Here is a 13,932-nt window from a genome sequence, read left to right as displayed (position 1 = left end):
CAAGCTATCCAATACTGGCACTGAAATGTGAATACAACATATTTAAAAAACCATAATTATTATAAACACTGGAATTGACGTCTAAAGTATTTTGATGGCACAGGCAGAATAAGATCAATATCACTGCTCATTTAAATACTTGGTTGCAGGTTGGAATAATTCAGTAGCATGCAGAAGATTCAGAATTTCTCCCAAAACAGGATCCAAGACCGCTCTCAGGATGCAGCCTCCATAGTTTTGAACTACAGAAACAAATACTCTGGCCTGCTACATGGCAGCTCTTATGGTCATCGTACAAATAAAAAAGGTTAATATGGGATAATATGGGTTGTCGCAATCTGGGGAGGTCTAATCCATGGATTGCTAGCCAGTCAATGCAGCAGGTCGACTGTATTATATCTAACCCAATTTGAACTCTCTGGAAAAGTAGAAGTGCCACAAACAAACATTAAAAGGAACTTCTTACTGTTCCTAAAGTGCTGAACATATCATTGAAACACGGACACTAGCTTACCCTGCCCACTAGCACAGGATCTGGCCCCGTATATTCCTCTATTACAAAGAACTGGTTCCACACCCATCCTCTTTTTGAACGATGAAGAACTTGCCCTTCTTTTCCTTTTTCATGGTGTCCATGGAGCGATGGCCTTGTGTGGTTCAGTTTTTCCGTCACCATGGCCAGGCTGTAGCACAGCGTTCCAAGACAGATAAGAGCAGCATGTAAACAGATGTCCTCCTTCATTTTTGGTTAATGTATAGGCACCGGAGTATCTCTGAATAGATCCTTTCCACACACGAATTCACCCCAACAGTAAAAAGGAATAATATAATGCTCTGGAAATTTTAGATGTTGTTTGCTGAATCCAAGATGTTAATTCTCCTCAGGGACATCACTTTAATCCTGTATAGACTCCAAATTATTTCCTAGAGAGAGAAGAGAAAAAAAAATTTCCTCCCTGTGTCATAGAATCATAGATCGTAGAATCACAGATTTGGAAGCAGCCCTACATGCGTTCAAGTCCAAGCCGCACCCAACATAGGATTTCCAGCAAGAGCATCTCCAGTAGTTAGGTATCCAGCCTCTTTTGTTGACGATGTCAAGAGAAGGAGACCTGATTACCTCTCTAGACATTGGTTAACTTGCTAAACTACTCTTATTGTTAAGAAATTCCTTCTAATAGTCAATCAAAATCAATTCTCCAGTAATTTAAAATCACTTGACATGGACCTATGCTCCAGGGTAGGAATTACCAAACCTGCTCTCTCCTCTTTGTGACAGCCCATGAAGAGTCCAACCATGTCACCTCTCATTCTTCACCAGGCTGAACATGCCCTGCTCCTTCAATCTTTTCTCATATGTTTTGTTCTCCATATCTCATATCATCCTTGCTGTCTGTCTCTGAACTTGGTCCAACCTGTCTATATCCTTCTTAAAATGAAGCACTCAGAAATGAATGCTGCACTCCAGATGAGGCCTGACTGGCACAGAACATTGGGGGACTATATAGAAATAATGGAGCATGTGTTACTGCAATGTTTGTATTACAGAGACATCTGCACTAGCCTCATTTCACCCATATCCAGGATGCACAGGACAATTTTATACTTTCCTGTTGCTTTCAGACACTAATCCCACTGTAACATAGAATGTTGTTAGGTTCTGTGCAGCAGCATTTAAATTTCATCAGATGATAACTGATGCTACAGACCATACCTAATGAATATTCCTCTGTAAACAGATGGCCAGGATGCTCTACATACTATTTTTTAATATTTTTAATGTTTTAATAATATATTATTATTATTATATTGTGATCGTAATATAAGAATAATATTTTAATCTTTTATGTCTAATTTATGCTCTAAACCTGTTCTTAATTGAATGCACCTTTGTGCTGGTCTAATAATAATAATAATAATAATAATAATAATAATAATAATAGGATTTATTTATATGCCACCCAATCACTGGGAATGTAATCTATGCCTGTAATAAAGATTTATTCTATTCTGTTCTGTTCTATTATACCATTTAACCCAGATGGTCTTAAAGAATTGGAAGTCAAGGATGCCAAACCTTTGCCAAATATGGTGCCACAAGATTCTTATTCCTGACAAAACTGCAAACCCTGGATTCCATAACATAGAAGCATGGCAGTTAAAATGGTGTCTAACTGAATTATTTCCACAGTGCAGATGCAGCCTAAGAAAATCTCTAAGACCAGAATTCAATGAGAAATTTCCTATTGTTAAAGGTATAGCCAACAGGGCATCATTCAATCAGACGTCCACAGCTATGTTTGACTTCTGAAATAGACATCTGATAATCCAGACATTGGATTGTTTAGTTAACTGAGGAATGTCATAGTAGGTGCTCCTACTGTTTATAAAGAAAAATCAAATCAAAGAATCTGTGGTCACACCTTAAACATCATAGGACGCTGACTCCCCTAGACAAGTATGTAAAAACAAATACATACAGTTCTTCTCATGTTTCTTTTGAAGATGATCCAACAAAAGCAAAAATATTCTTAAGGCAGTGATTCCTCATTATGTCCACATAGCCAGAACATAAAACAGAGAGTTCTTGTTTCCCAATTATCGCCCAAACATAAAGCAACAGGAAGTTTCCAAGTAACATTAGTTGCGCTATGTGCATCTCAACAGTTCAGTGGGCCACAAGAGCAGGTCTGCTGTCAGAAATTATACAATGTTATATATGAAATGTAATAGATCAACACCTTTCCATACTCTCCGACGTTTCACAGATGAAAACTGGGATACATGTGGGCAAGCAGTATCATAGTGTGGTCAAGATGGCAAATATAATTAATGAGGAACAACATAGAAACTCGGACAGGTTGGACCAGTTGTTTTTGGCCCGAGTCAAATGGGAAAGGCATTATTCTACCCTCATATCTTGTCTTTTTTCCTCCTGCTGGGTTGAATGCTGACTACTTTTGCTCTCCGAACTCAGTTTGCAGCTATCAAAGTAAGTTGGGGATAAAGGAAGAAAGTGGGATGAAGATAAAGAAACTGGGACAGTTTAAAAGCAGCTGTGAAAGTAGGACAGCAAAGGATTATTTGGGGCTGTCCATGTGAAATTGGGGCAATTGGTAGGTATGCCTTTCCCACCTTTCTTCTAATTCCATTGCTGAGTCTTAATGGCCATCTGAAGCTATGTTCAAAGGAATGTTTGGGGGCTGTTCTCATCTCCTATCTCTTATCATCTGATATGGAGAAAGAAGATAAGAGGAAATGAAAAAAAAAATACTCAGAATGTAAAAGCCAATTTTCTTCCAAAGATCATTACTTTTAAATGATGGCATCAACAACAAGAAATAAAACATCCCTTACAATACCCAAAATGTAGCCTAACTTTATTACTCTTATATAACATACCAGAAAAGCCTTTAGAATAATAGAGGCATGTAGATATATGGAATTGTTTACTATCATTTGTTCAAGCATGAAGAACTAAATACAAAACATTAACCACACATCTAAGCCATTATCTTTAATTTACTAATTAGGGCGTAATGCAGAAATTTCTTTTCCTGTAATCTCTTTACTTTAAAATGTCTCTAGGGAGGAAATGGACCAATATCTTATTCTTACTAAATTCAGCTGGTTGACATGAACACAGTACCTAAGGGTTGTTGTTCTTTTAACCACACATGTTCCATTATAGAAACCACATGGTTAGCCCAAAGTTCAGGGTCTTTTCAGCTGAATAACAATGATGTGTGTCCTCTTTTCACCAATTTCCCAGAAACCACTGAGGCTTTGCAAGCATTCCTATTAATCTCTTTCTCTCTCTCTCTCTCTCTCTCTCTCTCTCTTTCTCTCTCTCTCTCTATTACACACACACTTAATATTATCCATAATCCTAATATTAGGGACATAGGAAATTCCATCAATAGAAGATGAATCTTGCTGGATAGGGCTGGTTGAAGATACCTTCCTGCCTCAACTTGTACTGTTTTAAAGTCCTTTTATCGTTTTAAATTGTATTCTATTTTTTAAAATTAGTGATCTGTTTTAATATTGTAATATTTTAATTCTAGTCTAATGGTCACTTTTGTACATCTTTGATTGTACTGTGCTTTTAAATTGTAAGCACGAAAACATGAAAAATGGATTTATGCTATTTTCAACCTAATCAACAAGGAGCAATTCATAGATCACCATCAGTCAAAGTAGGCAGCTAACAATTCATATAACAACATTGGGATGGGAGCAGCTCTGCCTTTCCTCTTCCTTCCTCCCTTGCTGAATTAACCACTTCTGCACTTTCAGCTCTTTTTGTAGTGATTTAAGGCGGAATACAAACCGCCGCTTTGCAGCGCTTCCCCGCCGCCGCCGTTTGCTCCGCGCGGGAGCTGCAGCAGCCAAACCGCGCGGCTCCCGCGCGGAGCAAAAAAGAAGCTCCAAAATGGAGCTTCTTTTGGAGTCGCGTTTGCGACGTAGCGAGGCGCCAGGGGCGCACTCACTACATCACAAAGGACGCGACACGTCTGGACGCTATGCGTCCAGTACGTAAAGATGGCAGCGCCCATGTGGAAGGGGCGCCGCCATCTTGTACGTATAGGATACGTACTAGGGTTAGGGGGGTGCGGAAGCACCGCCCCTTCCTAACCCTAGTACGTATCCTATACGTACTATATGGCGGTTTGTATCCCGCCTAAGTAAACTGCAGAGGGGAAATGAGAGGAGAGAGAAATTGGGACATTTTAAAAACAGCTTAAAATGTGGGATGACAGACGATAATTGGGACTGCCCTTCTCAAATTGGGGCAGTTAGATGGTATGAAGGCAGTAGATTAAAACCACTGGATTACCTTTCCATATCTGTGGGTGGTTTGTTAAAGCTAAATGTACACAATGAATGTCAAGATTAAATCCCTTTTCACTTTGCTTTAAGTAAATATTATTTCTAGATACAGTAGAAAGCATTCATTTTTAAAATATCTTAGGGGAAAATGGTAACAAATAAATCATAGAGAAGCCCTCAAAGAGCCAAGACATACATATATATATATATATAGGATAGAGTCTGGGAAACTATGCCTGGTCAATGGTGTATTTAGCAGATAAATTCCCAACAGTAACAAACAAATTTTCAAAATAGCTTTATTCCATACACAGTAAATTCATGCTCCATCAATGAAACAGTCCTTTAGATTTGTCTAACAGGCATGTCTGCATGATAAATTAAAATAGTAGTGGTTCCATGGTGATACATATTTAGCAAGACAGATTTCCAGGGTGCGCTATAGAATGACATTATGATGGATTGCATATTTCTGGGACAGTTTGTAGAAATAGTGGGGATTTCAAGGAAACATGCAAACCAAATAATTTAACCTCTCTTTATGTAGAAAAATAATTAACTGCATGGCAGGAGACACAGAATGACTTAGCAATATGTCCCAATGAATGTAGTGGGATTTCTGAACAGACTAGCAATGGAAACAATATTTGAAAAATGGTAAACACCCCCCGAATATTTTTGAGTGTCAAAACATCTGGATGTCAAGAATCTAGGACTGATGAGAGTCTTAGCAGTTTGGTACAGTCCATGCAAAAATTCGGCACAGAAAATAATATTTCTACATAGAAATATTGTTTTCTAGCCAAAAGATCCACGTGTGAATTTTGTGCAGAATAAGTCATGCTTTGCCAATAGCCTCTTTTAAACGGGCTGATTTTTGAAATTTTCTTACAGCTGGAAGAAAAATACTAAAATTACTCATTGCTTCCTTCAGGAAGAAACTTGGTATAGAATTACATACCTATAATAGACAGATACAAAACTGTTGTTGATCCACATTCCATATAAAATGGAACAAAATCATACAATTTTCTGATTAGTCTCAAACTTTTATGAAACTATTCAGGATGTCAGCCTAAATCTAAATATGAAGTTTCTTCAAAATGAGGTGCCATATGTGCATTCTGAAAAACTTTTTTAGGATGAGGTGCTCAGGAAGACAAATCAGGTCCAAAACCTTCCTACAGTTTTTATTTGGTTCCATTACAAAATATGCAATGTCTGTGAACATGTGGATTTCTATTTAATACCAGTCAGCCAAACAAATGATATAGGCTGCATTTAGTGAGTTAATTTAAAGGAAATGCTTCTGGTTGCTAAGGATCTTTATATTTGTGCAAACACATTTGCAAATATTCAGGAATGCCTCAACAAATTACCCTATTATCCAAGTCAGACCTTTTGTACTTGGCATCAACCACTGTATTTGTCCCAATCTTCTGTTCAGCAAGCTAAAATATTATCAAAAGGTGTTTAAATAAGTTTGCCTCCCACTGAGATTTTTATGAAGCAAAGGAAAAGCAACTATTTCAGTCATCTATTAGCTATTAGAAGACTTGCACTTCCCCACTTAAGTGTCTCTACTATTAAGTGTTTTAATATTCTTGGTAGCATGGTTTGAGATATATATACACACACACACACACACACACACACACACACACAAAATCACATCACTTCAGGCCACTTCTTCATAGATGAGAAGAAAATAACTTTTATTTACATGCAGAACTTATGACAGTATCTTTTTTGGTATCTGGTTCTCAATATCTATATCTATATATAGATACACACACACACACACACACACACACACACATATATATATATATATATATATTTTCACTGGTTACAAGTTGACTTTGTTTCAGTTCACTCAATGACTTCAATTATACTTCAACTGTGCTTTAGTTCTTTTCACACACCTTCCCCTAAAGCTCATTCATTAGTAGTATAAATCCTATGAATCTCTAGCTTTAATCATAAGTTACAATTCTACATAATAATGTGGATCTGAGCCTTCCCTTTAATGGCTCTCCGCTGCCCAAGGAACTGATCACTTTAAACAGATTTCATAGGGCTTCTGTGGTGCTTCTGAAATCTTTCCTCCCTTACATAGGAGTCTCAATCCTATTAAGGTTAAACTCTTATCTCTAACTGCACCTTTGGCAGATTATGACACACTCTCCAGTGGTGCTGGACTTCTTTTGTCCCTTTGAAATCTCTCTACACTACGTGGGAATCTGAATCCCATTAAGGCACCTAGATACTTCTAACTCCATGTCTGGCAGTTACACTTTCTGAGCCTTTGGGGAAGGGAATGCCAAACCTCCTCTGAGCAAATCTTGCCAAGAAAACCCCATGGCTTTAGGGTCACTCTAAGTTGGAAATGACTTGAAGGCACACAACAACAACAAACAAAGATTCTCCAATGGTGGTCTTTAAGCTCTATTTGGATACTTAATAGAAAGTCAGTGAAACAGTTCAGAATATTCCATTTACTTGGTAGATAAAGACCATTTTAACCTAAGATGGATTCTCAAATAGGCTAATAAGGCCCTCACCCAGGGCTCATTATTTTCACAGTATGGCATTTGGTACTGTCTACTAATCCCTTCCTTAAAAATTAAAATACCGATCAAAGAAGAAGGCATATCTTCTATGCATTCTGGATTGCAGTTTGTCATTTTCATAATACTGAGATGTTATAAAAGAAATATATGCATATGCATATACAGTCGACCCTTTGAACTCGCAGGGGATCCATTCCGCGAATTCAAAATCTCACACATATACAAGACCATAGGCTTGAATGGGGCATGGGCACACACACCCCCTTGGGATTCTGTGGATTTCCAAATCCATACATTTCAAGTCTACGGACTTGGAGGGGCAACTGTATATGCTTGATCTGTAGAGCTGATATGGAGTCAGTTTGAGAACAACATATCTATTATATACTTTAAGGACAGGAGTGGCTATATACTCAAACATACCCTTACACAGAACAAAAGAAAGTGGAACGTCCATGATTTGAGTGCCCTTGTGTTACACTCTCTGTTGCTGCTTAAAACTTCTGCTCTTGGCATTTCTCCAACAGAGCTTCTATAAGGCTTCATAGACTGACATATAATTGTATGGTTTTGATGTGCTCAGTATGTACCTTTGCATTTAAATCTCTTAATGGATTAGAGTCATTATTTTAAGTCTCTGTCTCCCTCCTTTTTTTTTAACCTGGAAGATCTCTTGGGGTAGCTTCAAAAATCCCATTCTGTGCACATTTATGAATGGAAATCTTAATCCCATGCATTTAAGAATTATCTCTCTGGGCTTCATATTGGATAAATGTATAAATCTGGTTATCCCCAGCTGTTCCTGAAAACAGCATTTTTAAAAGTCGCTTTCCCTCTGTAGTTGGTTAGACATTTTGTATTATGGAGCTGACAGAATAAGAGATGATTTGAATATTCTGTTTTCAAAGAAGGCAAGCTTCTTCCAAAAAACTATTGGGGTGATATTAGGGCTGTCAAAAGATTAAAAGTATTCAGTTGATTAATTGTCTGTCATATAACTGATTTATTTGTTAGGTACTTTATTAAGTGGAAATGCATTCAGTATGTATTTTAAGACATACGGAAGATATATAAAATACAGTAGTTAGTGTTCATCAACTGATCTGTTATGGTTGGATGATGTTCGGTATTCTCCTTGTGCCTAGCTACCAGTTTGTTTCTGGGCACAATACAAAGTACTGGTCATGATGTATAAAGCCCTTTATGACTTTGATCCATACTATCTCAAAGACCATATCTCCACATATGAACTTGCCAGAGCTTTAAGATAATTAGGGGAAGGCTTTTCTCAGTCTCACCACCATCACAGACTCGTTTCTTGAGGGCACAAGAGAGAGTTTTCTCAGTGGTTACTTTCATCCTCTGGAATGCCCTTCCATGGGAGGCTAGGCTGCCCTCCCTCCCTGCTTTCCTTTCATTTGCAGACCAAGACTTTCAATATGTAATCACTCTCAGGGAGATTTCTTATTGGAATGCATTGATGTGTTTATTTATGCTTTTGTATTTTTTTAATTTTATTGTAATTTTATACTATTTAAATGAAATTATTTTAATTGTTTTGGCAAGTTGTTAACCAATGTTAACTCTGAAATTGGAACAAGATTTTTCCTGTTCAATGCAAGGTGAAAGAGAAGTCTGGATCGGGTATGGGAAAGCCAGGTCAGGTACGGGACGCTTCCTACTTGGACATGGAAGCATGTGATAAAATCTGCCTATTAAAGTTTACAACCCATGTCTAGAGTGGGAGAAAATATCCCCCCAAATATTTGGGGTCAACTTATCCACGGGTCAATGTAAGTAATGTATTGCAATGCTTCTCCTTCTCTGAGTAAAGTGGAAAAAGGTAAGAGTTTAGTTCATCCTGGAAGCACCCAAAAGAAGCATCAACCCCTTTTTACTCTTTCCACCATGATGCTGCTTCTGGCCTTTTTTAATGTTTGGGTGGGAAAATGGCAGTGGTGGCACCTCTTTGGTGCCTTCCCTCAAAAGAGTACCAAGAGGATTTGGGCTTAGAAGGATCTGAATAAGGCATTTCTGTATGAAGACAGTAAACTTCATCCTTTACATCCTTTGTTTCATTCTCTTAATCCTCAACTTATTCATGAGTCATATCAAAATCCATACTTTTGGCCCAAAACTTGCCCTTGGCTTATACATGAGATCGACTTATAGTTTGGGCTGTGTGGCTCATATTTTCAATGTGCTGAATGGAGGCATCTATACCGTGCTTTTGGATTGTGTATACAGAGCTGCCATACGAGGAGTTAACCAGAATTGTCACAGAGTTTCTGTTTCTCTGGTTTTAGTTTAATTTTCAGCCATGTACAGTCAGTATCTAGGGCAAACACATTCTAGAAGTGTAAAGGAAACAAAACAGTCCAAACTAAATAACATGGAAACAGCCTTGGGAAACACTAATACCGAAAGGTTCAGGAAATGAAAAATGGTTGCAAAAGGAATTTTGCGTTCTTTTGCTACCCTCTGGGAGATGCACTTGAGATAAATGTGATACAAACTGTCTGTCTTTAAGCATAAACTCTGCCAGAAAGAGAAAACAACCAGCCTAAGTAGTCTTATTAAGGGATAGAGTGATTGATGGTATCATTTGAAATAATGGCTATACTCTTGGAGTTTATTTTAAATAATTATTCTGCACTTTGCAACTTGGAACTAAGTGGAAAATTCATAATTTACTGTATGCTCAAAATCCAATATCACCATAGCCTTTCCTTCCTCTGGTTCCAATACTCTTACTGTTATATAAGCGAGTAGTTAGATACAATGCCTTCAGGGGGAAATAACCAAAGTCAAGAAACTGCCAATTATTATATGCCGTGTTCACATTTTAAGCCCACTCTGGATGCTTTCCATTACAAAGACCTCACATATAAGAAGGCTAAAATTAACCTTAGCCCCTTTCTTTTCATTTGCAGCCTCATGCCAAAATTAATCTACCACATTTCGCAGTCAAAATAGCAGGCTAATTTAAACACACAGCAGATATATTTGCCTTACATCTAAACCCGCACACAGTGCTACCAGTTGTATCATCTTTTGCAATAATTGCCATTGGGGTAATGATATTTTTGCTATCTTTTATTTATGTGTGTGGCTGGAATAACTAAGAATTTTCCTCCAGTGGACAATCTCAATACAATTAACAAAAAGAACCCAATAATAATCATCCAACAGATTACAAAGGGATTTAAAATAAAACAGTCTGAAGAAGCATTAAAATTGATGTGCTTGTATGTGAATAATTTTGCATGTGAGTAAGAGGATGAGGGACAGGGGCCCAGATATTATCAAGTGCAACATATGGGAGCCAACATGCCATTCATCACTGCCACATCCACTCCTTGGAGGTAAAATCATTCCCAGTATCTAAAACCTTCAGCATTAAAAAGCAAGATAGAACAACTCTGGCTATTTTCTGAACCTAACAAGTAATTGCAGCAATTTTCTTTCTGCTGTGTGAAAATCTTCAAAATCTTTAATACCATTTGCAATTTGGAACTTATTCTGCACAAAATTTACAGGTGCTTGTTTTGTGCAGAAAACAGAATTTAGGGCATGGAAAACAGTATTTCAATGCAAAATTATTTATTCCTGCAAAGAAAATGATGTTTTCTGCACATAAAAGGATGTTTCTTGGGCAAATCAACCATGTGTTAATTTTACGCAGAATAAATGCCTCTTTACAGCACATTCTCTTCAGAAAAACAGCATTTCTGCACATAGATTAATATTTCTTCATTAAAATATTATTTTATATGCATAAAATGCTTTTTTCCACACAAAACAACCACATGCAAATTTGGTGCAGAATAACTTCCAAACTCAAGAGGTTCTCACCAGTCCAGGTTTCTTCTCATCAAGGTTTTTCAACACTTGAAATACCTGTTTTTGACCAGTTTTCAAATATTTTTGGAATATTCTTTCCATCCCTACCATCCAGTGAGTTAACACAACAGGAAACCAAGCAATCAGTTGACCTAGATTGTCCTTGTGGTCTCTTCCAACTCTATGAGTATATAGTAGAGTGGGCCCTTGCCTTACATGGGGGATCTGTTCCGGACACACACACACACACACACCCCGCGTAAGGCGATTTCCGCCTATGCTCAAGCCCCATTCATTTGAATGGTGCTCGTGCGTGGCAGCGCGGGAGCATGCAGGGTACCATGGGCACACGCCCCATTCATTTGAATGGGACGCGCCACCCCGTGCGCCCTGTGTGCTCACCGCAGCATGAGCGCATACGCTCAAGTCCGCATATAACACGGGCGCACTAAACTATGATTCCATATCAGCTGTACACTATTATAGAGGGTGATTGGCAATAACTGTATCAATTATCTGTTCCCATTTTCCCATAACAGTAGTGAGATCAAGGCTAGGTCAACCAGAAACTTCTCAAAAGCATCCAGCAATCCCTCAGATTCCATCATTCTCTGGGGATGAATCAGCTTAATAGGTCACTATGTTTCCACAGGGAAATCTCAGTTGCTGGTCTAAACGTCTCTCTAAGAACTGGTCTGAACTTTCCTCCCATCCAAGTCAAGCCACAACTTGCCAAGTTGGCGGAGCCAACAGGGTAGGAATGCAATCCTTTATTAATTTTCTTCTCAAAGGAAGCAATTAGTAATTTTAACCATTTTCTTCCCACAGTGAGAACGTCTTTGAAAACTGTGCCCCTCTCAAAGACTATTCACAATTGACTAATGTCAATAAAGGACAAAATTCGCAGTTTGGGAGTACTCTTGGACTCATCCTTACAACTGTCATCCCAGGTGGATGCGATGGCCAAGAGTGCTTGGTACCAGCTTCGGCTGATACGCCAGCTGCGTCCCTGTTTGGACCAAAAGGACCTTGAAACAGTAGTACATGCACTGGTGACCTCTCGGTTAGATTTCTGTAATGCGCTCTACATGGGGCTACCTTTGTACCAGGTCCGGAAGCTTTAATTAGTGCAAAATGTGGCAGCCAGGTTGGTTGCTGAAACATCTAGGGCAGACCATATAACCCCGGTATTAAAATCTCTTGACTGGCTGCCCATTAGCTTCCGGGCCCAATACAAAGTGTCGGTTATTACCTATAAAGCCCTACATGGCTTGGGCCCGAGCTACTTGAAGGAGCGCCTTCTCCCACATAATCCGCCCCGCACTCTCAGAACATCAGGGAAATTCTTATTAGAATGTCCGAGAGTGAGGTTGTCAACAACTCACAAGAAGTCATTCACATCGACAGCACCTACTCTCTGGAATAATCTTCCTGATGAAATCTGAGCCTGCTCCACTTTGGATGCCTTTAAAAAGGCTCTGAAGACATATTTATTTCGACTGGCATATCCGTCTGACTCTTTGTAGTCATTACTCTTGATAGACTTGCACATCATTGACTGAAAAGACTCTTGGCTGTGTGTTTTTATGTATATTGAGATTTATGGATTTTATATTTTTAATCTGTATGTACCTATATTCTTGATGTACACTGCTTTGATCATTGGAAAAGCAGTATATAAATAAAGTATTATTATTATTATTATTATTATTATTATTATTATGTATCCTGTGAAAATTCATGTGGTTATTTTGCACAGAAAACAGTATTTTCTGCAAAGAAGCTTCTATTTTCAACACAAAACTATTACAATTGTGTAACAGACAACCCAATAAACTGTATAAGCCCAGCCTGAAGCTTGCTTGAACATATCAGGGCATGAGTGTGTCCAACAAAATGAGTTAAGGCAGACCTATGGTTATCATGGCAGCCAAATATTCTGAACCACTCACTTAAAGTGGTCCTAACATGAATACTGAAATCCATTCAGATGGTCAGTGTCATGTGCTTCTTTATCTCTATTCACAGTCAGATTATTTTCACATTTCTAAGTAAAATAGGTTTGATGGCTGAAAATGACTTCCTGGCTTTTCACTGCCAAAGCATTTGCCCAATATATGTCTGGATTTGGCAGTGTACATTATGTACGTTGCCCTGTCAATGTTCATTTATCCAGATATAAAACAAGTAGAAATGAAGAATGCAATGTATTAAATTCTCACACTCTTCATTTTGAAAAGAAAGACTATGTGACAAGACTGCTAATGTATGTAGAAAGAGAGTGTTTACCTATTAAGAGGGATTAATTAAATGCTGCAAGAATTAATTGGTTCTCTGCAGTTAGGTGAGGCAACCTTTTTAATGATAACAAGCCTTGCACATTTTAGATTTTAAACCCGGCTCTACTCTCCAGGCAAAGCAACGATATTGCAATCATAATCGCTTCCTTTAATGAAGTTTATTCTATACAGTGCTGGATAAAGCCATCTTGTTACTTGAGATGGAACAGCAAAAGGCATCCCACCCCCATTACATTGACATCCAGGTCAAGCTGCTGCCAGCCAAGCTGCCTGAGCCAAACATAAGAAATGAAATAACAAATTCCTTCCTTTCCATGTCAAATGACAGTAACTATTTTGCTTACCAACTAGGAAATGACCAGACCACAGAATTGTGTTCTAAA

At 38.2% G+C, this 13,932-nt stretch overlaps 1 protein-coding gene across 2 annotated transcripts in view; it reads right to left on the bottom strand.

Moving 5' to 3' along the window:
* CDH11 (cadherin 11) overlaps nt 1-13,932 on the bottom strand; it is a 94,824-nt gene that overhangs the window by 23,612 nt on the left and 57,280 nt on the right. For both annotated transcript variants that reach the window (XM_089476900.1, XM_089476901.1), the window contains one exon: nt 515-924. In XM_089476900.1, coding sequence (XP_089333026.1) covers nt 515-742 — 228 coding nt within the window. In that variant the 5' untranslated portion in view covers nt 743-924. The remainder of the gene's footprint in view (nt 1-514; nt 925-13,932) is intronic.

The sequence above is a fragment of the Sceloporus occidentalis genome, unplaced genomic scaffold (assembly GCF_023333645.1).
Source record: "Sceloporus occidentalis isolate IW3139 unplaced genomic scaffold, rSceOcc1.0.p SCAF_10, whole genome shotgun sequence".
NCBI classification, from domain to species: domain Eukaryota; kingdom Metazoa; phylum Chordata; class Lepidosauria; order Squamata; family Phrynosomatidae; genus Sceloporus; species Sceloporus occidentalis.
Note: the sequence above shows the minus strand (reverse complement) of the source record. Positions and strands in the feature narration are given on the sequence as shown.